At 35.6% G+C, this 25,915-nt stretch overlaps 1 protein-coding gene across 47 annotated transcripts in view; it reads right to left on the reverse strand.

The window, feature by feature from the left end:
• LOC121953592 (uncharacterized) overlaps positions 1 to 25,838 on the reverse strand; it is a 33,895-nt gene extending 8,057 nt beyond the window's left edge. For 12 of the 47 annotated variants that reach the window (XM_088087934.1, XM_088087928.1, XM_088087924.1 and 9 more), the window contains exons 1-53: positions 25,419 to 25,836; positions 23,311 to 23,502; positions 23,146 to 23,229; positions 22,947 to 23,051; positions 22,704 to 22,859; positions 22,340 to 22,483; positions 22,069 to 22,212; positions 21,606 to 21,749; positions 20,494 to 20,613; positions 20,179 to 20,298; positions 20,000 to 20,044; positions 19,849 to 19,896; positions 19,717 to 19,743; positions 18,160 to 18,309; positions 16,775 to 18,064; positions 15,399 to 15,458; positions 15,168 to 15,233; positions 12,483 to 14,930; positions 12,045 to 12,140; positions 11,775 to 11,864; positions 11,436 to 11,483; positions 11,203 to 11,298; positions 10,833 to 10,880; positions 10,583 to 10,633; positions 10,410 to 10,454; positions 10,039 to 10,089; positions 9,711 to 9,779; positions 9,388 to 9,483; positions 9,113 to 9,202; positions 8,846 to 8,893; positions 8,589 to 8,639; positions 8,381 to 8,431; positions 8,136 to 8,225; positions 7,864 to 7,911; positions 7,485 to 7,535; positions 7,315 to 7,359; positions 6,748 to 6,798; positions 6,548 to 6,598; positions 6,168 to 6,233; positions 5,495 to 5,554; positions 5,180 to 5,275; positions 4,984 to 5,034; positions 4,638 to 4,706; positions 4,031 to 4,072; positions 3,860 to 3,907; positions 3,686 to 3,748; positions 3,553 to 3,600; positions 3,421 to 3,468; positions 3,293 to 3,334; positions 3,146 to 3,214; positions 2,937 to 2,984; positions 2,383 to 2,433; positions 2,227 to 2,271 (exon numbers count right to left, since the gene is read on the reverse strand). In XM_088087934.1, the coding sequence (XP_087944060.1) occupies positions 2,227 to 2,271; positions 2,383 to 2,433; positions 2,937 to 2,984; positions 3,146 to 3,214; positions 3,293 to 3,334; positions 3,421 to 3,468; positions 3,553 to 3,600; positions 3,686 to 3,748; positions 3,860 to 3,907; positions 4,031 to 4,072; positions 4,638 to 4,706; positions 4,984 to 5,034; positions 5,180 to 5,275; positions 5,495 to 5,554; positions 6,168 to 6,233; positions 6,548 to 6,598; positions 6,748 to 6,798; positions 7,315 to 7,359; positions 7,485 to 7,535; positions 7,864 to 7,911; positions 8,136 to 8,225; positions 8,381 to 8,431; positions 8,589 to 8,639; positions 8,846 to 8,893; positions 9,113 to 9,202; positions 9,388 to 9,483; positions 9,711 to 9,779; positions 10,039 to 10,089; positions 10,410 to 10,454; positions 10,583 to 10,633; positions 10,833 to 10,880; positions 11,203 to 11,298; positions 11,436 to 11,483; positions 11,775 to 11,864; positions 12,045 to 12,140; positions 12,483 to 14,930; positions 15,168 to 15,233; positions 15,399 to 15,458; positions 16,775 to 18,064; positions 18,160 to 18,309; positions 19,717 to 19,743; positions 19,849 to 19,896; positions 20,000 to 20,044; positions 20,179 to 20,298; positions 20,494 to 20,613; positions 21,606 to 21,749; positions 22,069 to 22,212; positions 22,340 to 22,483; positions 22,704 to 22,859; positions 22,947 to 23,051; positions 23,146 to 23,229; positions 23,311 to 23,502; positions 25,419 to 25,428 (7,465 nt within the window). In that variant the 5' untranslated portion in view covers positions 25,429 to 25,836. Of the gene's footprint in view, positions 1 to 2,226; positions 2,272 to 2,382; positions 2,434 to 2,936; positions 2,985 to 3,145; positions 3,215 to 3,292; positions 3,335 to 3,420; positions 3,469 to 3,552; positions 3,601 to 3,685; positions 3,749 to 3,859; positions 3,908 to 4,030; positions 4,073 to 4,637; positions 4,707 to 4,983; positions 5,035 to 5,179; positions 5,276 to 5,494; positions 5,555 to 6,167; positions 6,234 to 6,547; positions 6,599 to 6,747; positions 6,799 to 7,314; positions 7,360 to 7,484; positions 7,536 to 7,863; positions 7,912 to 8,135; positions 8,226 to 8,380; positions 8,432 to 8,588; positions 8,640 to 8,845; positions 8,894 to 9,112; positions 9,203 to 9,387; positions 9,484 to 9,710; positions 9,780 to 10,038; positions 10,090 to 10,409; positions 10,455 to 10,582; positions 10,634 to 10,832; positions 10,881 to 11,202; positions 11,299 to 11,435; positions 11,484 to 11,774; positions 11,865 to 12,044; positions 12,141 to 12,482; positions 14,931 to 15,167; positions 15,234 to 15,398; positions 15,459 to 16,774; positions 18,065 to 18,159; positions 18,310 to 19,716; positions 19,744 to 19,848; positions 19,897 to 19,999; positions 20,045 to 20,178; positions 20,299 to 20,493; positions 20,614 to 21,605; positions 21,750 to 22,068; positions 22,213 to 22,339; positions 22,484 to 22,703; positions 22,860 to 22,946; positions 23,052 to 23,145; positions 23,230 to 23,310; positions 23,503 to 25,418 lie in introns of all 47 variants that reach the window. The other 35 variants (XM_088087903.1, XM_088087916.1, XM_088087910.1 and 32 more) reach the window with 24 other exon arrangements.
• Positions 25,839 to 25,915: the final 77 nt, after the last annotated feature.

Consider the following 25,915-nt stretch of genomic DNA (forward strand, 5'->3'; position numbering starts at 1 on the left):
TTGAGACACAGCGTGATGAGACAGTGCTACCCATGAGCTTAATTTGTGACACAATGGTGAATATTTTCAAATGTACACTAATTGAATAACAAAAATATTTGGGGGACTTTGCACCTAATGCAACAATGTGAGCAGTTCAGCAGAGTGAAGGCTCTGTGAACGTACTTAGGTCTTCACCATGCACTTATCTTAGATATTCTTTTAAGTTCACATCTTGAAAAAAAAAACTTTCTTAAATGAACAAAATGCTGAGATATAGGCCTATAGTAGTATGCTTTTTTATGTTTTCATACACCCTTTAAAATCAAGGAGGCACATGACCAGATTTAAAACAGGTTTGCGGGATAAATTCAGGTGCATGGAGCTCAATTTAAGACAGTTTTGCTGTCTACTGGCTTCCCTACTGAAAGACACCAAGTTTGATAAATCTTGACCTTTTGTATTTTCTGTTGATGAAGTAGACTGAAACATTGTTGCAGCCTATTAATGGCTTTAGGTGTAACTTTTGTAATGAAATTATGTAAAATTATTTGAGCTGGAGTGCAAACACAAGTAAAAAATGCATGTAAGTTTGTCTGTTTGACTTGTGGACTGCTGGCCAACAAGCCGCACATGTTCACTCCTCCCCAGCCTCATTTTGGGGAGAGAGAGGGGAGAGCTGGCTGCAGATAGCCGACTGGCGCTGCACTCAACACCGACAGCTACTGAGCTGCCGACCGCGAGCAGTACGCAGTCTGTGCAGCTCTCTTTGCCGTCTCGACCAGGATCAACCAGACCACGATCCATATGGACCGGAAGTCGAAGCCAGTCTGCGCGCAGCACGGGCCCCACCAAGCGCCTTACAGCCGCAGCACGGCTCGGTGGGACTTTGGCATCAAACCACCACGAGCTACTTTGTTCACCCAAGGCAGAGAGATGCCGACACGACAGCCAGATCAACCAGACTGGTATCCTCCGGACCGGAAACAACCGGACCGGGTTCAACCAGAACAGGTTCACTGAAAGTCAGAGTCCATGCTTTCAGATTTACTTTAGATTTAGGCTTTCGAGAGTGAATACACACACACCGTCACACACACCACTCAGTACCCGCCGGACACCAAGCAACCTGATTATACACCAGCACAGGTGCTTTATAGGTAAGCTTGAGGGCGTGACCGGCACGCAGGTGTGTCCACGTGCACTAACAGCAGATTTTGGAGGACGAAAATTGATCAATTGACAAGCAGCCAGGGTTGGTAATAAGCACCAGCCACAAGCCAAATGCTGGTAAAATATGCACGTTTCTGCTAGATTTTCTTTGCTCACCTGCCAAAAGAACAACAGCAATCTGTTGTGACTGATAGATTTTTTAAAGTCCACCGGCCACAGTGGCAGGTAGACAAAAAAGGTAATATTCAACACTGAAAACTGCAAATAAATATATGAATAACAATAACTTTGGAAAAGATGAATTTCAGAAATAAAGAAATAATTGGCTGTAAAATAAACATGGAATAAATAAACATGGAAATAAATAAATGCTGAAATAATTGCATACAAGACAAAGAAATACAACCAGTATATACACGTAGTTGTACAGAAATGTAGATATATAATTAGACTATGTTCACTTTCATTATCAGCTTCTATTTATTTCTGTATTTATTCAAATATGCATTTATGAATTCATTTATTATTATTGTTATTGTTATTATTATTATTATTATTTCATTTATGCATGTTAATTTATTCCTGTTTTAAATCATCCATGTATTTTTTTATTTACATATTTATTAATTTTTACTTCCATATTTATTGATATATTTATACTTGTATTTATATTATTTATTTTCATGTTCATTTATTTAATCCTGCATTTTTTGTAATTTCATATTAACTAATTAATTTATTTGTAAATTTTTCTTATTATTTTATTTATTTATACTTTTAAAAAAATATGTATATTTGTATATTTAGTGTCACATCTCAGTCTTAATTTATTTACCTATGTACTGATACTTAAATCATTTTTTGTCCTGCATAAGAGGGATCAATTCTGAAACAAATGAAATATGTAACAGAGTGGAGAAACAGTCTTGATATAAAAGAGAGCAACACATTTTGGGTAGGTTGTCCCACATCTTTGAAATTATCAATGATGATTTTGTAAACTTTACTGTTTTCATCCTTAGCCACATGTTAAGCACCACTAAAGCACTACAGAGACACACTTCTGCTGCATACCTTTCTTCTTTTCAGCAGATTTAGGTTTTGCTTTGATAACAGGTGCTAGAGAAATAAACAATCCTATTAATTCTAATGTATACAGTTTAGTAAGAAACCACATCATAAACATCACTACAACATATTAAAAATAAGAAATTATAAACAAAAACAAACCTTTTGCGGGAGTCACTGGTGCGGCCTTCTTCTCCTTGAGAACCTCAGCTTCTAAAGCAAAAAATAAAAACAAAAATATCAGTCAAGGTAGCGATTTCCAGCACTTTGTGTCCATGTCAATAGAGAACTGATGTAGTTTACTTACACACAAATTTTCCTGACACCACATAATTCAAGCATTGTTTAATAATCAGACCGTCAAAATAATAAGTAAATATTATTACAGTAAATAGTAAAAGCAGTAATAAAATATGAATAAAAATGTTATTGAAAAAAATAATATAAAAATGTTTTTAAACTTGAAATGTATTGATTAAATAAAAACACTATTTGGTTTGCTTATTGAAATGACAGGTGACTGTTTTGTAGTATTACAGTATCTTTCTGTATACTTTATGTTGCATTACAGTGCATTTCCAATAGTTTTGTAGTAGTACAGTAAGTTAGTGGCAACCTAGCAGCCACTAACTTACTGTAAATATACAAGAAAATCATTTACAGGTGATCATTAGATGATGTTTGATTGGTAAAACCACATTAAGTACTGTAACTACCTTTTTTTGTTGGTGCTGGTTTGACTTTCTCTTTTGGAGTTACAGGCACTATAAAAGAGTAAACAAAAATTAAAAATAAATAATTGAAAGCACCAGTTTTGTTGTCGTTTAAAAATTCAAAACTTATAAACACTGAGTAGTTGGCATTTTGAATAATAAAAGAGCATATGAAAAATATTAAGAGTTAGTGTGCTGGCAAAAAGACATACCTTTCTTGAGTGGCACAACTTTCACCTTCTCCTTTGTTACAGAGACATTTTTGTGCGGCACTTGTGCCTCTGTAAGAAAAAAACAAATGTGTAGGAAAATCTACTGCTTCATTGTTTAAACACAAAGGCCGATTATTGTCCTCTTACCTTTGACTACCGGGGCTGGTTTTGTCTTGAGTGGAGCAGCTTCTGTGCAAAGAGATCTCGTGTTTGTCACTTTTGAAAATAAGATGATACGTTGGGACGATAAAGCCAAAAACAAAGATTTGTCTCACCTCTCTTTGTCAGAGCTGGTTTGGGCTTCTGTTTTGGAACCTCTACTGCTAAATAAAACACATACATGCATGACGTTTGGTATGCAAAACCAAACACATTTTTGTGTTTGAAATATCTAAAACATGTCCTACCTGTCTTTGCAGAGACTGCTTTGACTTTCTCTTTTGGCGCTTTGACTTCTGAAAACATAAAATACAAATGCTTAGTTTTATTGACTCAAATCAGCAAAATGGGGAAAAATCTGAAACTGTGAAGAAAATGTACCTTTTTTCATGGGCACTATTTTGACCCTCGGTTTTACTATAGAGGCATTTCTGGCCTCTTGTTCTGAGAGCAGAAATTTGGAAATAATATACTGATTCATTTTTGAATTGCAGCAAGATGTAGATGGTTTGAGATATATATATTATGTATATTAAAAACATCAACCACGCTTACCTTTTTTCAAGATGACAGGTTTGGCCTTTTCCTTAGGAGCAGCAGCATCTGTGTGTCAAAAGCAAAGTGTTTCTAACAGAAGGATAGTTTTAATTCCACTGCAGTAATAAATCATGTTTATCTTTCACAATAAAAACGTTATCAAGAACTTAATTACTAATAAAGTTTTACCTTTCTTAGCAGGAGCCACTTTGGCCTTTTCCTTTGGAACTTCTGTGTCAAAGAACGAGGCACAAAGTGAGCTTTGACTTTTAATAAGTTACTTTTAGAGTTGACATCAAAAACATCTGCAGAGTTAACCCTTTTCTTCTAAAGAACATTATTTGTGTGTGCCATAAACCGTGTTTATATACCCTCGGTTTAGGTCCACTTTGCCAAAACTAATGCCGCCTTACATACAGTGAATCGCTGTACAATTTACATTGCACATTCTTTTTATACTTTCATTTACATTTTGTACTGTGAGACCCCCCATTTTCCTCTTATGATTATGTTTGCACCAATGCAGAAAGGCAAAATCCATGCATGTGAAAACCTACTTCCTATTACTTCTGATTTTTCAGGCTGAAGTTTGTGGTGTTATTGAACTACACTGCATTACATATGGAGAGCTGCCTCTGCTATTTAGCCTAACCTCATGGATATAAATGCAGTATAAAGTCATTGGTGGAAGGATTTTCAGTGTTTCAGCTATGATTTCTGCGATTTTTACAGTCCTCTCTGACTGAAACGATTAGCTACGCAATCAGACTTTATCATCTGCGAGTCTTTGCATTACCTGCTTTTAAAGGTTCAGGTTTGACTTTTTCCTTTGGTTCCTTCTTGGGCTCCTTGTGATGAACCACTGCTGGAAAAATATGACACAAGAAAGCCCTTAACTTTTGAGTATATATAAATATATGTTTTTCATATGAAACTTCATGTGAATATGTAATTTTGTATGTGTATGCTACACAAAAAATAGGTATAGTATCTAAGTATATTTTAATTCTGGATTTATCTAATAAAAGATCAATGAGATATTAGGTTATGAAACACTTAAATCGCTAAAAAAAACCTCAGATTCAATTTATTTTATTTTTTTTACAAATGAATTGTCAGTTGACACAAAAGCATGCTCATACCTTTCTTTGCAGGTTCTGGTTTGGCTTTCACCTTAGCAACTTCAGGAACCGCTATTATTGGGGAATATTCAAAAATAAAAATCATGAGCTCATCTTAACTTCACATAAACCTTTGTCTCTGCAAGATTCATAAAATACTGGCCACAATAATAAAATGTCACTGTGACCTGTTCTTTTACATACTGTATTATCTCACCTGCTTTTGTGACATTAAGATGTTCCTTCTTCACAACAGACGCTACCTCCTTCTTGACCACTTTAATCTTCCTTGCAGCCTTTTTGGGTGCAGCGTCTGAAATAAAAAGACAATGATAATAAACCAGTTTCACAGAAATAAGAGGTGATAAATATAAAGGACTTGTCAGTCTATTTAGCCCTGTTTAGGCTCCACTCAGGCCCTTCTTCGGGACCTAAGCATTTCTGTAGTACAGCTAATGTTTACAGATATTGTATTGTGATGAAAACATCATATCATCATATCATAACGACTCTATGGATGGCCTTGCATTACCTGGTTTTACAGCGTCAGGTTTGATTTTTTCTTTTGGTTCCTTCTTGGCCTCGATGGGAGCTGCAAGTGGTGGAAAAATATGACATTATAAAGCATTTAAGTTTGAGATATATATAAAGAATAAATTGTGGAAAAGTGTTCATTGTGTCACACTTCTGGAAACATTTTATGACCATAATTAAGGAAATTAATTATTTTACTATTAACAAACAATAAAATCGTAATTAATATTGTTTACCGATTACTTTAATAGTCAATTGTCACACACAATATAACATTTTATATAGTATAACAAGTATTTCATAATAGTTATCAAATGATTTGAAAACCTGTAAGAAATCATAAAACATTAAATAGATAGATGGACAAGATATCTGCAACACTTTGTTAATGGTTAATGAGTGGTTTGTAAGCTATTTATAAACATTATTTGGATGGATATTATTAAGGCAGACAGTTTACAAAATATTTAATAACCATTCAAAAAAGTGTTAAAAATATCTGGTCCATTTAGTTACATAATGTTTTTGTAAATTATTTCATTCATCCATTCTGCACTAAAGAACAACTAATGTTTTTTGAAATACTGTATTTTCATTAAAAGAATACATGTATTACAACAGTATTTCTACACATGCTCTCAGTATGGCTCATTTGATGACTCTTTTATTACCTGGTTTCACAGTTTCAGGTTTGATTTCTTGCTTTGGTTTCCTCTTGGGCTCCTTCGGAGCTACCACTGGTGGATAATTATGACATTAAAAAGCATCAAGTTTTAGGTTTACATAAAGATAGATGTTTATTATGTGATACTTTCCTTTAATATATATTTTCATGCGTTCTACACAAACAAGGTCAGTGCCAGCAATCAAAAAATATGTATAACATCTTATTCGGTTGAGTTTAATTCTTGAATGGACTGAATTATTTAATGAATTAAGACTGGGGAAATATTATGTTATGGAGCATAAAAACAGCTATAATACATCAGATTCAGTTTAATTTCTACAAATGAAGTGACAACTGACACAAAATAAAAAAGCATGCTCATACCTTTCTTTGCAGGTTCTGGCTTGGCTTGCACCTTAGCAACTTCAGGAACCACTATTTTTGGGAAATATTCAAAAATGTAATTCATTAGCTTATTTTAGCAGCACAGTAAAGGTTAGTACTCTATGCAACTATAATTCTAGTTATAACTATAATTCTAAACAAATTAATCATTGACACAAAGTATTAAAGCATATTCATACCTTTCTTTGCAGGTTCTGGTTTGGCTTTCACCTTAGCAACTTCAGGAACAGCTTTTATTGGGGCACATTTAAAAACACAAGTTATTAGATCATTGTAGCCCCACATTAAATATGGAATTCCAGTAGACTGTATAAGACAAGTACCACACCAAAAAAAAAAAGAAAAAGAAAAAAAGTGAAATTCAATCTTTCAGATTGATGCCCATCATGTTCTGTTGCCTTGAACATTTACATTACATTATTTTCATACCAATCCAATAATAAAGCCGTGTTAAGAAATTAATCTCCAAAATATCAATTTCTTTTGCTCTAAGTATTTTTTAGTAATGATAGCCTATTATACAGTAGGTTTTCCTCATAAAAACATCTCTAGCAAATTTGCCATCTTTTAATGAAGCATGTAAATGTTAAAGTCAAGCTGAAACATGAATAACAAGTCAAATTTCACTTGACAGCATTAAGGTAACAACAAATTGTCGGTAGTTTCCTGCACATGTTTTTGAAATTGTGTTAATGATGATATTAATGGCTACTGAAGCACTACAGAAACACACTTCTGCTGCATACCTTTCCTCTTTTCAGCAGATTTAGGTTTTGTTTTGATAACAGGTGCTAGAAGGAAATGCATGGGCCTATTAATTCCAATGTGCACAGCTGAGTAAACCACTGTTGCAAAACTGCAATGTGATTAAAAATAAAAGACAGACCAAGACATTGTGAAATAAAGAAAAACAAACCTTTTGTTGGAGTCACTGGCTCAGCCTTCTTCTTCTTAACAACCTCAGCTTCTACAGCAAATAATAAAAAACAAAATTTCAGTCAAGTTGGACCTTTCCAGCACTTTATGTTTCCACAGTTTCCATGTTTATACAGCTCATTTACACACACTTTATTTACACACTTCTGATACCATATAATTATATTAATTATATATAATATAATTGTTTAATATATATATATATATATATATATATATATATATATATATATATATATATATATATATATATATATATATATATATAGTTGTATAGTATAATATAATTGTTTAAGAAGCAGACTGTCAAATATATATATATATATATATATATATACTTTGTATTGAATTGTTGCTACCTTTTTTCGTTGGTGCTGGTTTGACTTTTTCTTTTTGAGTGACAGGCACTATAAATGAGTGTTAAAACATACAGTTAGATAGTAGATTAAATGGAAAGCAAGTAAGTCAAAACTTAAAATAGATGTTGAGCAGTAAGAACTTTGAATATTAAAGGTATAAACTGTATTCGGGAGCTCATAAGGGCCTTAAGAGATATACTATTGTCTGTGATCTCACACACTGTATTTTATAATTGACATGTGTTTACACTGAGTGTGGCTTTGTTATTTACCTGTTTTTGTAACATTCAAATGTTCCTTTTTCAGGAGAGGAACAATCTGCTTTTTCACAGCTTTCAGTGCAACCCTCTTAGGTTCATCAGCTGAAATGAACAGCAGAAGATGAACAATAATGTTATTTGTGGGTGAGGGCAGTCTCTTCTTTTTCTTTCTCTTAGATCCTAATACAGCTGGATGTATACTATGTCACTGCAATTACTAACCGCAAGGGTAGTACTAAATAAAAGCATGTCCATACCTTTCTTTGCAGGTTCTGGTTTGGCTTTCACCTTTGCAACTCCAGGAACCACTTATTAGGGAATATTTAATTAAAAAAAAGAGTCAGAAACCACAACGTAAACTACAGCAGCAAAACTGCAATGTGATTAAAAATAAAAGAGAAACATGTACATCGTGAAATAAATGAAAGTATCAAAACAAACAAACAAACAAACAACAAAACAAACCTTTTGTAGGAGTCACTGGCTCGGCCTTCTTCTCCTTGCGAACTTCAGCTTCTAAAACAAATAATAATAAAAATATCAGTCAAGTTGGTTGTTTCCACTGACACCAAATTCAAACATCTAGAATAAAAATTGTTTAAGTAGCTAACTGTTTAGAATTTGTTTTAAAAAAGTGAATAATATTGTAAGAAATTAAAATGTCATACTATGATTAGAATATGAATTATATTTGATTAGTGTAACTAAATTAATCACTGTACCTTTTTTTGGTGGTGCTGGTTTGACTTTCTCTTTTGGAGTTACAGGCACTATGAAAGAGTGTGAAAAGACACATTTTGATAGAAGTGTAACTAAGTAAAAATAAAAAAAAAAGATGCTGAGTAATAAAGGTATACTGTTGTGGTGATAAGAGCCAAATGAAAAGTCTACTCTTCCTGATTCGTGATCATTTTTTTTTTTTTTTAGCTCTTACTCACTGTTTCTTACAGTTGACATATGTTTCCATAACAATGTGACCTGTTATTTACCTGTTTTTGTAACATTCACATGTTCCTTTTTCAGGAGAGGAACCGTCTGCTTTTTTGCAGCTTTTAGTGCTGCCCTCTTAGGTTCATCAGCTGAAATGAAAAGCAGAGAAACCAATATACCAACATTTTTGGGGCGAGGGCAGTCTCTCTTTTCTCCTTTTTTATTTCCACTTATACAACTGGGTTTAAGTCGTGTCATTGCAAAATTCCTCAGTTACTGACAACAATGATAAATGTTTATGTGACCTGTTCTTTTACATACTGTATTGTCTCACCTGCTTTTGTAACATTAAGATGTTCCTTCTTCACGACAGCTGCTACCTCCTTCTTGATTATTTTGATCCTCCTTGCAGCCTTTTTAGGTGCAGCGTCTGAAATAAAAACACAGGGCTGACTTAACCTTTTACATAAAGAGGATACCCAATACACCCAAACCCAACAAGGAAAACCTGTCAATATAGTTAACCCTCTCGGACACCAGTTAGGCCTCACTTTGGGACCTTTTGTACTAAAGTGCAACTTATTCTTATTTTATGAAAACTGTATGACAACAGTATTTTAGCTGTGCTCGCAGTATGGCTGTATGACTTTGCATTACCTGGTTTTACAGTTGCAGGTTTGCCCTTCTCCTTTGGTTCCTTTTTGGGCCCCTTTGGAGCTGCCACTGCTGGAAAATTGTGAAATTAAAAAGCCTTTAAGTTTAAGGTTTATGTAAAGATAGGTTTTTATGTGACACTTTATTTGAAAATGTAATTTTGTATGTGTAATACACAAAAATGGGCATAATATCTAAGTACATTCTCATTCTTTAGGTGTGAGGTATTAGGTTATGGGGCATCTAAAAAGCAGCAAAAAAACCCTCAAACTCACTTTACTTTTACTTAATGAACTGACATATGAAAAAAAGAATAAATGCATGCTCATACCTTTCTTTGCAGGTTCTGGTTTGGCTTTCACCTTTGCAACTTCAGGAACTGCTATCATTGGGGAATATTCAAAATTATAATTTGTTAGCTCATCTAAGCTTCACATCATCACACTTTACATCATCATAACATTATTTAGTCCCAATCCAAAAATAAAGCAAAGTGAAAAACATGCATCTTTATTTTTCTTTTAAAATGTAATAACAATTATTTTTTTATATTATCCAACTGGTTTTCTGCAAGAGCTAAAACTAAATTGTAAGCCCAACAATTTTTTTGAAATTATATAAATTATGATATTCTAAACATCAATCAGCAGTCACATGTTTATAGCTACTAAAGCACTTCATAAATACACTTCTGCTGCATACCTTTCTTCTTTTCAGGCGCTTTGGGTTTTGCTTCGATAACAGGTGCTGGAGAAAAACACAGCCCCAGTGTATAGTTAAGTCAGCAACCAAATAAAGAAAACTACAATGTAATTAAAAGTAAGAGAGAGATAAATACAATGTGAAATACATGAAAGTGCTCAAGAAAAACAAACCTTTTGTGGGAGTCACTGGCGTGGCCTTCTTCTCCTTGTGAACTTCAGCTTCTAAAGCAAATAATAATACAAAAATATCAGTTAAGTTGGTCGTTTCCATTGACAATGCATAATTCAACATCAAGACTAACATGTGATTATTAAGCAGACTGTCATTGGTACATAATAATGTAAGAAATCCACATATCATACTAGGATTTCAATGTAGATGATATTTGATTGGAAAAACTAAATAAATCATTGTAACTACCTTTTTTGGTTGGTGCTGGTTTGACTTTTTCTTCTGGAGTTATAGGCACTATGAAAGAGAATATATTCAAGTGTGAAAGATACAGCTAAATAAAAGATTAAATTAAAATTATTCTTATGTTTATGCTGAGGAGTGCTTCGTCACTCAAAAATGTATGTTGAGCAGGTAACATTTTGAATTATAAAGGCCTACTGTAGTAGTGAGCTGATGAGATCCATGTTTTTAACATAATATAAATGTATTATTATCAACACAGTTGTTTTAAATGCTGGTCTACTCCTCTTGGTTTATGTTATTTTTAATAACAGAGTATTGTTTGTGACACATACTGAATTTTAACATATTGCCACACTGAGTATGGCCTACTTACCTGTTTTTGTAACGTTCACGTGCTCCTTTTTCAGGACAGGAACTTTCTGCTTTTTTGCAGCCTTTGGCACCTGTGCTGCCTTCTTGCGTTCATCAGCTGAAATGAGGAGGAGAAAAACAAAAAATAATTACAATATTTTTTTTGTGGAAGATTATTACAGAAATGTAAACACATATTAAGTATGAATATGAATTGTATATTATTCATAAAAGAAAATCAATGACTGTAGCTACCTTTTTTTGTTGGTGTTGGTTTGACTTTCTCTTTTGGAGTTACAGGCACTAAGAGAAAATATTAGTATGTAAAAAGATACAGTTAGATAAAGAAAATAAATAAACAGTATCAGTGTTCTCATGGTTTAAAATTCAAAACTCAAAAATGTACTTTATATTTAGCAATAAGCACTTTATATAATAAAGCCATATTTTAGTGGTGAGCTGAGAACAATAGTCTTAAATACTGCTCTACTCCTCTTCATTTATGATATTTTGAAGATTGCCTGTTGCTGGCAATCTCACACACTGTACGCTAAAGTTAACATATGATTGCACCGTGTGTGGCCTGTTACCTACCTGTTTTTGTGACATTCACGTGTTCCTTTTTCAAGACAGGAACTATCTGCTTTTTTGCAGCTTTCAGTGCTGCTTTTTTGGGTTCATCAGCTGAAATGAACGGTAGAAAAATAACCAATAATGTCATTTTTTGTTTAGGAAATTCTTAGGACATTTTTGTAGTTCCATTTATACAACTGGGTGTAAGCTATGTCCCTACAAAATTCAGCAATGCTAACTACAAGGATAAAATGTTTGTGACCTATACTTTTTCAGTCTGTATTATCTCACCTGCTTTTGTAACATTGAGATGTTCTTTCTTCAGGACAGACGCAAGCTCCTTCTTGACTACTTTAATCTTTCTCGCAGCTTTTTTGGGTCCAGCGTCTGAAATAAAAAAGCAAATCTGATTACGCAGCTTAATTATACAGAGGAAAGAAATATACCCGTCATTAAACCAATTTATTTACCCTTTTTTAGGCTCCAGTCAGAACTAATTAAATACCCATCAACCTTAGCTATACTTTGTCTTTAGTGCCAATTAGCAAAAATGAACATGTTGGCACGCCAAACATAAATGTGAATATGGGGACAGATACCAGCTACACATCAACATTAGGCATTGTAATTTCATGGCTTTAGACTCATACTATTGTTAATAGACTGGGTAGGAAAAGTCAATGGATCCAGATATTGTGTAAAAATACTGCACTGTGGGCCCATGCCTACCTGTCTTAATATCCCTCTTCTTGATAGGTTCTTTGTCTTTTTGAGTCTTCTTGATTTCTTTCTTTTCTTTAGAAGGTTGTGTTGGTTTAGTGTCTTCCTTGGAGATCTTCTTTGGTTCCTTTTCTTCTTTGGGAATCATCTTGACCTCTTTCTTTTCTTTTGAAGGTTTCACTTTTTCTTCAGAGATCTTCTTTGGTTCTGGCTTTTCTTTGGTGTGCATCTTCGGTTCTTTTTCTGCCTTTCTAGACAGTTTTGTAGGTTCTTTTTCATCTTCAGAAGGTTTCTTTGGTTCTTGTTTCTCTTTTGAGGGTTTCTTTGGTACTACCTTTACTTTGGAAGGCCTCTCTTGCTTTTCCTCCTCTTTCACCTCCTTAGGAGGCTTAACTGGTTGTTTCCTCTCTTTGGAGATCTTGTCTAGTTCTTCCTTTGCAGGCTTTGTGACTTCCTCCTTTTCTGTTGGAGGCGCTTTAACTTCTCTGGCCTCTTTATGTGTTTTTTCTTGGTCTTTCAATTCTTTCAAGGGCTTCCTTGGTTCTCGTTTTTCTTTTGGAGGCAATATTTCTTCCTTCTCATCTTTGAGAAGCTTTTTGATATCAGCCTCTTTAGGCTTTGTTGGTTCTTTCTCTTCTGACACTTCCTTCTCTTTTCTGTGAGGTCTTTCCTCCACAGTTGGTGTCTTCAGGTCTTTATCCATCTTTATAGGCTTTGTTACCACCTTTTCCTTGACAGAAGGCTTATCTTTTTCTGTTATAGGTTTTATAATTTCTTTCTCCTCCTTTGGCGGCTCCCTGTCTTCCTTCCCCTTCAGTTCTTTGGGCTTCATCTCTTTCTCTGCTTTCTCCTTTTGAGGCTTTTTCAGTTTTTGCTCTTCCTTAGATGGTTTCAAATCGACCGCTTCTCTGGGTAGTTTCTTCTCCGCTTTGAGAGACTTCTTTTCTTCTTTGGGTGGTTTCTTCACTTCTCTCTCTGGTTTAGGATGTTTCTTATCTTCCTTTTCTTCTTTGGAAGGTTTCACCTCTTCTTTCTTCTCTTTAAGAGGTTTCTTGGCTTCTCTCTCTTCTCTAGATGGTTTTTTGACTTCTCTCTCTTCTTTGAGGGGTTTCTTGGCTTCCTTCTTTTCTTTAAGAGGTTTCTTCTCTTCTTTTTCTTGTTTTGAAGGTTTTGCCTCTTCTCTCTTCTCCTTAGAAGGTTCCTTGACTTCTTTCTCTTCTTTGAGAGGCTTCTTCACTTCTTTCTCTTCTTTAGATGGTTTCTTGACTTCTTTCTCTTCTTTGAGAGGCTTCTTCACTTCTTTCTCTTCTTTAGATGGTTTCTTGACTTCTTTCTCTTCTTTGAGAGGCTTCTTCACTTCTTTCTCTTCTTTAGATGGTTTCTTGACTTCTTTCTCTTCTTTGAGAGGTTTCTTCACTTCTTTCTCTTCTTTAGATGGTTTCTTGACTTCTTTCTCTTCTTTGAGAGGTTTCTTCACTTCTTTTTCTTCTTTAGATGGTTTCTTGACTTCTTTCTCTTCTTTAAGAGGTTTCTTGACTTCTTTCTCTTCTTTAGATGGTTTCTTGACTTCTTTCTTTTCTTTAAGAGGTTTCTTGACCTCTTTTCCTTCTTTCATTGGTTTCTTGACTTCTTTCTCTTCTTTAAGAGGTTTCTTGACTTCTGTCTCTTTAGATGGTTTCTTAACCTCTCTCTCCTCTCGAGATGGCTTCTTGACTTCCTTCTCTTCTTTGAGAGGTTCTTTCACTTCTTTTTCTTCTTTGGGTGGTTTTTTGACTTCTTTCTCTTCTTTAAGGTGTTTCTTGACTTCTTTCTCTTCTTTGGGTGGTTTCTTGACTTCTTTCTTTTCTTTGAGGAGTTTCTTTACTTCTTTCTCTTCTTTAAGAGGTTTCTTGACTTCTTTCTTTTCTTTAGATGGCTTCTTAACCTCTTTCTCCTCTCGAGATGGCTTCTTGATTTCCTTCTCTTCTTTGAGAGGTTTTTTCACTTCTTTTTCTTCTTTAGATGGTTTCTTGATTTCTTTCTCTTCTTTAAGAGGTTTCTTGACTTCTCTCTCTTCTTTGAGAGTTTTCTTGACTTCTTTCTCTTCTTTAAGAGGTTTCTTGACATCTCTCTTTTCTTTGAGGGGTTTCTTTACTTCTTTCTCTTCTTTGGGTGGTTTCTTTACTTCCCTCTTTTCTTTGAGAGGTTTCTTGACTTCTTTCTCTTCTTTGGGTGGTTTCTTGACTTCTCTCTCTTCTTTTAGGGGTTTCTTGACTTCTATCTCCTCTTTGGATGGTTTCTTAACTTTTTTCTCTTCTTTGGATGGTTTCTTGACTTCTGTTTTTTCTGTGGAGGGTTTTAGTACTTGTCTTTTGTCTTTAGGTTTTGCATGCTCTTTTTTCTCTTTAGAAGGCTTCTTTACTTCTGCCTCCTCTTTGGACGGTTTTGTAGGTTCTTCCTTCTGTTTAGGTTCTTCCTCTAAAAGCAGTCATCATAGTGTCAGTTTTTCATATTAGATATCTGCAAAGGACTTAATGGTGAAGCAGTCCTAAAGGTAGACAAAGCACCCTGGGCCTTTTGTGTACAAGTGGGAAAGTTACTAATACAAAAACATAAAACATAATTTGTTTTGAAAAACTATAGTGGTATACAGTACACCACTTTTGTTGTTGACAACTGTTATTAGTTTGTACTTTCTTCAGTAAGTGCAATTACCTCTGGGCTTGGGAGGTTTCTTCTCAAGTGGTTTGGCCTCCTCCTTTATCTTTTCTTCTTTTAGTTCTGTAATCAACAATAAACCGTCATATGCAAAAATATTTATATAGTACATTCTTGTTTTTGTTATATTATACTGAATCCATGCATTTAATTACAACTTTAAGAAGTAAAAAAAATAATGTTGGTAGTAAGCAAACTGAAGAAGGTGCACAACTTCAAGAATATTACCTTTAATAATGGTATCTTTAACTTCTTTCACTGCATGTCTTTCCTTTGCCTCTTTAAGAACTATATAATGCAGAAACATGTTTAAAAAATACAGTGCATAGAAGTTCAATTCTGACCAGTAATCAGTGTAATATTGTTATCAAGACAATAATTCATGCATGCATATGCACTATAAGCACTATAAGCACAACAGTGCTAAAAACATTGTGATCAAAAACACACCTCAGGCTTGATGATATTATGTTGTCAAAACAATCCAACCTAAGTTTTTAGAGCTAGGTTGCAGAGATCTAAAATAAAGTAACAATATTTAGTAATTTGTTAATTATTTTTCATTGATACATAATTCACTATTGGAGAGAAGATCATACAATACATCAGAGACATATCAATGCTTCTCTCAGCCTGCTAGCTCCATCTGGTTGACCTTTCTACTATTGGCAAGGCAAGGCTGTTCAGTCTAAACACTTTAGTACACAATTAGCACCATGGGAAATAGATTTGTCTTTGCCGAGTCATCAAATAGAGCATGGTTATAGGAGCTGAAAATTGTAGGCACTGTACTGAATTAGTCACAAGATCCTCTTTCCATGCAGCTATTAACACCAAAGTGATGAAGAGTTTCTGATCTAAATAAAACGTGACTTGATCTTGCTATGGCCATCTTTGCATCTATAATTTGTCTCTTAAAGAATCACCAACATTTTTGCGAGTGTGATCGTCTTTCCTGTGGTTAGATGAGAAGATCGAAATCAGTTTAATCTCAGTGTGTCCAGTAAATGTACTGGTCAACCACTTGAATAAATTTTTTGAATGCAAATTTACTCAATTTAAAAAAATATATATGTAGTAGGGGGTTCCTGCTCCATTCTGCTTTAAGCTTTGGTCCTTGGCCCCTGCTTTTGGGCAAGTTCTGCAAGTGAGTCTTTGTTGCGGCAGTTTAGCTACTTCCTGATACCTTCTCCTTTAATTATGGGTAAAACAACAGAAAGAGGGGAAGGTCTATTCCTAAAATGTTGGGATGTTTCTCTGATCTGTAATGAAAACCCTTTTGTGATGAAAACCATTCTGTTGGTTTGAATTTTGATGATTAACACAATGTAACATACAAAACAAATAAAAACAATAAAAAGCACTAAACTGAAAATATGAAACATGCTACATCAGTCATTGAACAATTATCTGGTAGGCCCTAATATCACATCGCAACCAACTGTCAAAAAGCATTCAGTATCATTTGAAAATGTGTTAAGAAAATGTGAAGATGACACATTACATTTATCGTTAACACACTCACCATACAAAAACATTTTCATAACCAGAAAATGAAAAAGAAAGATGAAGACTATGTGATGATGAAGGTGGGAGTGTTGTACCTGTCTCATTTTTGCGAAGGCGTTCTCTGTGAGCAGCTTTGGATCCGACTCGTTTGAGCCTCTCAAAGGGAATATGAACCCTCCTCTTCCGTTTGGGTTCAGTTTTACCGCTTTGACTGTTGTTGTTGTTTTCATCATGATCGACGATGATGTCCGAATATTCGTCCTGGTCATCGATAGTTTCTTCTTCCTCGTCATCATCAGATTCAGGGACTGCACTGACATTATCGGGTTTTTCAGCTGACAGAATTTTAAGATCAAGTTGTTGGACAGATGACTCTTCATCTTCTTCATCTGCCTCCATCTTCTCCACTTTGTCCAGTTTTTCTTCCTCTTCATCCTCTGAAGCTTCATCATCATCCTGACCTAAAGCTTCATCATTCTGGTCAGTTTTTACAAGCTGATCTTTTACATCAGTGTCTGTTATTTCAGTGTTTTCTTCGTCTCTTTTTTCGCCAACGTGAAGATCTTTATTAATCTCCTCCTCATCAGCCTCTTCTGATGTTGTCTCCTCTTCCTCAATTTCTACCAGAACTTGTTCAATTTTTGTCTCCTCCTCTTCCTCCTCCTTAGTTTCCAGGAAATCTTCTTCAGTTTTGGTCTCCTCCTCTTTCTCTGCTACCACAAGTTCTGTTTTTGGCTCCTCTCCCTCCTCCTTAGTCTCCAGCAAATCTTCCTCAGTTTTGGTCTCTTCTTCCTCTTTTACCACAAGCTCTGTTTTTGGCGGCTCCTCCTCCTCGTCCTCATCCTCCTCCTCCTCCTCCTCCTCCTCATCTTCATCCACTACTGTGTCTTCTTCAGTTTTTGTCTTCTCCTCTTCCTCCGCATCTTCTACCAAAACTTCTTCAGTTTTTGTGTCCTCCCCCTTGTCCCCCTCCTCTTCTTCTACTGCATCTTCTATTTTTGTTTCCTCCTCCTCCTCTTTCTCCCCCTCTACCATAATGTCTTCAGCTTTGTTCTCCTCCTCCTTTACCAAATCTTGCATTTCGGTTTTCTCCTCCTCCTCCTCTTCTTTTAATGCATTTTCTACCTTTGTTTCCACTAAAACTTCTTCAGTTTTGGTCCCCTCCTCCTTTTCTTCTTCTCCTATGTCTGTTTTAATATCCACCTCTTCTTGTTCTTTAACATCCTCTGTTTTCAATTCTTCCTCTTCTTCTGTGCCAACACCGTCTTTATCTTCTTTCTCCTCCTCGTGTACTGCATCCCCCTCCGTTTTAATCCTGTCTCCCTCTTCTCCCTCATCTTCCAGTGGTGTTTCATGTTCAGTCTCTTCAAGGTCGACATGTTTCACTATTGATGTGATAGTAACAAATTTAGTGCCCATTATCGAACGTGTATCTGACTAATATGGCGATTAAAGAAAAGAAAACCAAACGTATGAATACCATCATCTTCCTCCGTCACATCTGCTCGGCTGGCAGCGTCAGTGGGAATTTCGGCCTCCTCCTCCTCCTCAATCTTTGAGTCTTGGGCTTCACTTAACTTTGCAGCAGCAGCAGCAGCTTCATCTTTAGCAGCTTGCATGATCTCTGCAACTGTATCATCAACCCATGTGACCTGTCTTATCTGACTTTCACATCTTTTACATGGAAACGCAGCTCTAAACTTATTTTCAGGTACAGAAGAACTTGATGGGGTGAAATGGGAACAATGACCATTCATAATATTAGATACTGTTGTATACACCACATGCTGCAGTTACAACATAATAATAAAAGAGCTGTCTACAACATTCAGAACATCTATGATTCAAGGTCTAGGATTGTCTGCACGCAGTTCTCAAGCCACCTTGCAGTAACAGTGCTAACTTAACAAACAACTCTAACAATTCAGAGCTAACCAGGGGGAAAACCACAGGGTGGGTGCTATGCATCAAAGACAAGGCCGTACCAATATCAGAGCGGGGTGCAGAATGGTGGTGTTGAGCTATCTGGTGCACAAAGATGCACACACGATTGGACCATCTCTAACATTGGACAGAGACAGAGAACATCAATATCTTTACATAGCTAATTGTTGTTTGCTGCTATATTAATGTTCTGAATGTCGCATACAGCTCCTTTGTAATAAGTTTACAGGCGAAAAATCTTAGGAAATGACCAAAACCAATTATGGAGTAACTCGTATTTTTAATCTCTTTTTTTGGTGCAATTTTATAGAATTTTGCCAGGCAAAAAAAGTGGCATGATGTTTTTTAAAAGAATAGATATTTCTTAGATTTTGCATCATGAACAAAGGCATCAAGAAATCATTTTGTGATTTGAATGGACGCCACGTAACAATGTCACATTATTTGTCACACCCTAGTTGTGTAAAGCCCTTTATTCCTTTTCCTCTCATCGCCACTTCCCCTAAACGTCCTGAAGGCTAACGTCTGAAACATGTGGTGTACACTTGTATGTTTTCATGCAAAGAGAAAAAGTAAATATTCAACACGAGAATACATGTCATCCAGTTTGACAAATGCAGATACATACAGAAAATCATAGATGTTAAAATGAAATACAGGCGGTAGTTGGTCAGTTAATCAGAGGAATAGACATATATTAAACACAGATGTTTAGGCTCATAATAACGTAGAAATAATCTTTTAACACAAGAAACAAAACGTGATGGCACAAAAATAACACATGAATGCAAAGTTGCATGAATGTTACATTCAAAGATGCAGTCACTAAATCCTTATATTGACATTTATCACAAAAGTAAAAAGTGGTTATGATACACTCTGTATCTGTTAAAGTGTAAAAAGGAATGACATTGACATAGAGTATCATCATACTTAAGGCTTGTTGTATTACATTCAACAACAATAAGGCAGACTTAAGACCAGTTCATACAAAGAGGAAAAAAAAACCAAAAATCAATGCGAACATGCATGAAAGGCGACTAGCTGCTGGAAGCACACATTGCACCTGTACAAAAATAAATGGTATTCTTACCTTTTTCAAAAGGTGGCAGAAATTCACCTACATTTCAAAGAAAATATAGTAATGAAAGACAATTAGCTTAATTTTAAGACTTAATTTTGATGTTACAGCAAGAAAAAGGTAGAACATATTGTCATAACTTACCTTTCTTTTGTACCAAATGTATATCAGCTGGAGGAGCTACAGTTTCATCTAAACAAAGGGAAGATGCAGACATGTTGTCAAAATGGACTGTTATTTGCAGCCATATGATATGAAGATAGCTTTAGGTGTTAAAACTAAAAAAAAGTGATACCTTTTTCAGTTACTACATTTACGACCGGTGTGGAAACAGGTTCACCTAAAACAAGAGAAGGAAATATGATGAAGTATGCATCAAAGTGTCTTAAATTTTTGAGTATTTGTGTATTATTGTATCTTTTAGTTGAATTTTAGCAAAGGTTTTTTTTGTGTAACCAGTGCATACAAGCATACCTTGATCACCAACAAGCATGCTTGACATGTAAGCCACAAACAAATCTTTCTTGTCTGAGAACTCCAACACGGCATCTTCCACAACTTTCATGGGGTCAATGGAGACTTCAGGTATGATGCCTATTATATCAAAATGCCGCAGAGTCAGTTAAAACTGCTGTTCATCATACAAAAAATACACCTACTGATTGTTTACTATTTCTTTCATTTCCACACTTATTCATATCTAGGACTGAGTAATTACAACAAATGCAAACACAGTGAGTTACACCAGCAATAGTGTAATGTGGCTGATTTGTACATTATAAAACAGACCTTGTTCACCAATCAGCGTTGTGGAAACATAGCTCACGAGCATGTTTATCTGTTCTGTGATGATCTCTGCTGCTCTTTTCAGAGCTGAGATTGGGTTGAATCCCACAGTGTCCTGGATATCTGATTAACAGACAGGTGAAAGTGAAAACTGCTGTTAGCAGGCTACAGCAGAGTACACACTGTACTGCACATACACTATGGAAGATCATTAGGGCCAGGCATAAGGGGATGACAATTGACAAAAACGACAATTACAAGAATAAAGTCAAAGTGTCGGGAACAAAGTAATCTTGTCTGCTTCATCAAATTGTATTACATGCAGGAGTAACCATTGTTACGCTTGCATTGTCCATTACCAGCTATTTCTGTTTGCATGAATGTGGCCACCTCTGTATGTTTGTTAAAAAGGACATTGTTTCCTTGCTACTAAAAATGATTCTGACTTAGGCATTTATTAGAGGCAGCCATTAGTGCTATTTTGATTTATTCTCCAAAGTTTGACTTGAATTTTGAACTGAAAGTTAATCCCGACATTTTGACTTAATTCTTGAAATGAAAAAAAAAACTTCCTTCTCTGATTTATTTTTTTATTTTTTATTAAGCCCTGCACTTATACTGAAAGCCTGACTTCATTTTTATCTTTTTAAGATTTTCAAAATGTTGACTTTATTCTCAGAATTGTATTTCAAAATTAATCGTGACATTTCAAATTTATTCACAACATTTTGACTATATTTTTTGACCATCAGACATTATTCTCGACATGTCAACTTCATTTGAAACAATTTAACTTCATTCTTGAAATGGTATTTTAACTTTTTTTTTTTTTTTTGAAATGCAAGAAAAAAATCTCCTCTGAATTGCTTTAGTTTCATGCCTGGCACTAATACTGAATTTTCAACTTTATTCTCTCCATTTTTAAATGTATTCTCAACATTATGACTTATGACATTATGACAAACAAAAACATTTTCTCTTCTGATTTATTTTTTTTCTTATGCCTTGCACTAATACTAAAAGTTTGACTTTAATCTCGACATTTCAATTTTTTCCTGAACATTCTGAGTCTATTCTCGTAATGCATAGATTAGGTAAAGATTCAAATACTGTACCTTTCACTGTGTCCAGTATTACATCAAAGATAGCACAGAGCATATCCTGGATGTATACTGCTATCCCACTCAGAAAGTCATTAGTAACAGTGAAGGCATTTCTGCCAACAACCACAGGGTCAATGAAGCTAATGTCAGTGGTTCCTGAGAAGAACAAACACACATTCACGCCAAAGCTCCAGTCAGTTACTAAACAAACATTCAATATGTTTAATATACAGACATTTTATAAGACATTTAAAGACGACTAGGACAATATATATGGCAGTAATTAATAATTTTAAAAATACATGGAGTACTGTTATACACTCATAACCAACACAAGCTGACAATTACTGAGTAATAATGTTTATTTAGTAATGGATTTAGACAACAAATAAGGATTCAACAATACAGACATAATATTTTTTAATGTAAGCATTGCACCACAAACAATAGAAAAGTTAAAGTATATTTCAGGTACCTTTTGTTATATCCAGTACATTGTCAAGGATGCCACAGAGCACGTCCTGGATGGAGCCCACTATTTCACTCACAAACTCATTGGTAACATTGAAGATATTTCTGCCAACTACCACAGGGTCCATGAAGCTGATATCAACTGTTCCTGTGAAGAAGAAACAGAAAACAAATGAGGCGAAATATGACAAAATCAATATAGTATGGTGTGTTAAATTGTAATTTTAGTTCACCAAGAGGTTACAGATTAGAGAGATGTTAAGGAGAGTAAATACCTTTCACTACATCCAGAATTGTGTCCAAAATGGTACAGAGCACATCCTGGATGTAGCGCCCCACTCCACACGTGAACTCATTAGTAACATTGAAGACACGTCTGCCTATGACTACAGGGTCAATGTAGCTAAGGTCAACTTTTCCTGAGAAAGACAAGGACATTTGTGAGGGGAAAATTCTGTCATTAATAACCAAACTATGCAAATATAAACACAAATATTATTAAAGTATAATTTTATTTGAATTAGTCTTTTTCTCCTGAGGTAATTAGAATAATTATCATGTTATTTGCTTGTGAATAGAAAAGGGAAGGCAGACAAAATTCCATAGTCAGAAATGCGCATTAAAATAGGAGATGCATACCTTTATTTACATCCGATATATTGTCCAATACAGTGTCCACAATAGTACACAGTGTGTCCCTGAAGGTACCCACAACTCCACACATGAAATCATTCGTTGAATGGAAAGCCTGTCGACCGATGACCACGGGGTCAACATAGCTGAGGTAGAAGTTCCCTGTGAGTTTACGGGTAGATTTTTTAGAGTCACAGTTACATCACATTCATGCTAAAATATCAACAATCTTTTTGTGTGTTTTCATACCTTCCTCATCTGAAAAATACTGAACAAATCCATCTTTTGCTTCTGCTATTTCCTCAGCTGCGTAAGTGGCAACGGCCGCAGGGTCACTTAAATCAGGTGCACATTCTAGAGCACAAGACAAAAAAAGGTCATATATTACAATAATTGCTTCAACACTTCTAAAAAAGGTGTGGCAATGCAAGGTGTCTCTCTTATGTACCTTGAAATTTATTGAGCAGACTGGATACTTCATCAACAGCATCGTTTACAGCTTTCACGGGGTCCGATACGATTTGCTGAATGTCTTGAGAATAATAACATATAAAAAGCATGTAAGATAGACGACATTCTAAAAAAGATACATTTTAAGGTATCTGTGACTTACCAGGGACTGCCTTGTACTCCACAAAGTCAAACATCACCACTCCGACCACCAGCCATGACAGGAGAGCAGCCAGGGCGATCAGCAGCTCCGCGGACACTTTGAGCTTCCTGAGGAACCCCAGACCTTTGGACTTGAGCGAGCTGGTCTGTGGTGCAGCTGCTCCACTGGACCCACTGGCTGCGGAGGAGGCTCCTTTATGTGGAAAAACAAAAAGATGCTGAAGTCACTCTGAGAACCCTCAGCATCATCTAAACACGTCTTTGTGTATCTGCTTGATCTGACTGTTCTTCTTCATTGAAACAAGTGTAATTTTTTTAGTTTTTAAAGTGTTCTTACATGTTTAGTTTATACTTTTACAGTCAGAACCATAACTGTAAATAACACTGTACAGTTGCATGCAGGTTAACAATGACCACAATTTCAAAAAGGCTATCGTGTCGTATGCATGTTTTTTTGCTATTTTTCATTGTTCTTTTTTTTACCCTACACCAGTGATAATTGACTTACACTCCATGGTATTAGGTGGCCCTGACCATTTTCTTATTCACAAGGTAAATTAGTTAATACAGATTGGGTTTCATACCCTGTAAATAGGGTGCAAGAGTGCATTAAAAAATCATCAAAATGGAGCTTTTTTTAAAAAAAAATTGCCAGGGGATAATCCTCTGGTTCTCCTGACAGATACCCAGACTAATTATTTATATACCAGATATTAATGTAGATTTATTAACTGGTCCCTGGCCTCCTGTAATTTTGCAAATGTGGCCCCTGGACAAAGCAAGTTGAGTATCCCTGCCCTACATGTTCAACACATGTTTAGTTGTGTACCTTTTTGAAAATACTAAAAAAAAATAGCCAGACTAGTAAGTCAGTAGGGCAAATATGCATCCAAATTTGCAAATGTACACATCATATATGACAGCACAGACTTGGCTAACTGCTTTATTAAGACTGTGTGGAGGTGGTTGAGTGGATTTGGGGCAGTCTTGAAATGTAAGCAAACTCATATCGCTGCACAACCCTCTCCAGGTCAGTGAGAAATACAAAACACAAACACAGATATCTCTCACATGAGAAAGGAAAAAGACTTTTAAAGTCCTTAGTTTTACCATCTGTTAAATTCAAACAATGACTTATAACTTCAGCACAGTAGCATAGTTTGTCCTAGTTTTATCTGACTTGGAAGTTCCTGGGGATGTTTTGGATAACAATGTCCTTCCACTGCCACCGATCCAGACTCATCATCAACACACTGCAGCTAAACCATGACAGGCGAAAGATATTTCCTTTATGATGTAAAGGATTTAAACTTTACACGGTGGAGACTATCGGATCTTTGCATTTATCAAATGTCAATCTCAGCCTGTGCGTTGTGTCAACATGTAAATATGTGACTTGGATAAAACTACATCTTGTCAGACTAAACATAAAAAAAGACAGGAATCATCTGTCGTTCTCATTTCATCAGATCCAAACATATATACACATGATTCCAATCTGTTTAGTCGAGTGGAAACTTCTTGCATTTGATGTCATCCTCACCATCATCAACACTTTCTAACTTGGACCTGGTGCCAAGGTGTTAGAGACACCTTCTCACTGTGAATGAACTCTGTGCATGCCTGATTCATGATTCACTTCCTCATATACAAATGCTGAGTTATGAGAACACTCAAAAAAGTCCCTTTATTCAGACAGACAGGCGGTGTCAGTATTTCACCATAAACTACACTAACTGAAGGAAAACTGCCTGTTATTGCTCAATTTACTGAAGCCCTGAAGCTCCATCAGACAAAAACTGTGATTGGAAAAATAGTACTTGTTTGCACAGATTAAAAAGAAGTACAGAAGTATAAATAAAAGGCAAAAATAAAGTTGAAAAACAGAGGTCAGCTGCAGCGGCAGCAGCCTGTCACAGGAGAGCAATGCTACATGATATCCTATATTTATAGCAACCAACTTTCAACACTTTTTCCTTAGAGGACACACTGTATCAAAACACCACCTTTAAACTTATTACAAAGCAAATATCTCTAAGCTTTCTGCGCCATAGCAAACAGTAAGTGTTGTTTATTAAAGTGCTGATGATGCAGGTGTAACAGTCCTACCTTCAGCCATGGTGATATGGAGACAGTTTCAGCTATAGTCCTTTGAGTTGGGGGCAAAGCCTCATGCAGAAGCGAAGGGAAAATTACAGCTTCAGTAGGAATCCAATCAGCATCCACTTATCTGAAAAAAAGTGTCCAAGTTGTTAAATTATTCCATTTCCACTTGGTGATCTTGTTTCCTGACTCATGTAATCCACAGATTGAAATTCTCAGATGAGGCAAAAAAAGCAGAGGAAAATGAAAAATCAAGCAGAAATTGTAAGATTTACAGGTGTTGCAGAATTTGGAGCTGCCAGTGCGGCAGCTTTGCAGAGGGGGGTCTGGGGATGGTGGGGCAAAGGAAAGCGACGCAGGGGAAGGAAAGAGCCAGGCTAAGCAGAGGGCTGGGTAGGGTGAGGGGGGATAGACAGAATATCCCACCCAGTGTTATTGGTGCCTCACATGGGTATAGGTCAGAGTACAGCACAGGGAGGCTTCAAGGTAACTTTATCCCGCAC

The sequence above is a fragment of the Plectropomus leopardus genome, chromosome 14 (genome assembly GCF_026936395.1).
Source record: "Plectropomus leopardus strain MGB_pleo_1.0 chromosome 14, ASM2693639v1, whole genome shotgun sequence".
Taxonomy (NCBI): Eukaryota; Metazoa; Chordata; class Actinopteri; order Perciformes; family Serranidae; genus Plectropomus; species Plectropomus leopardus.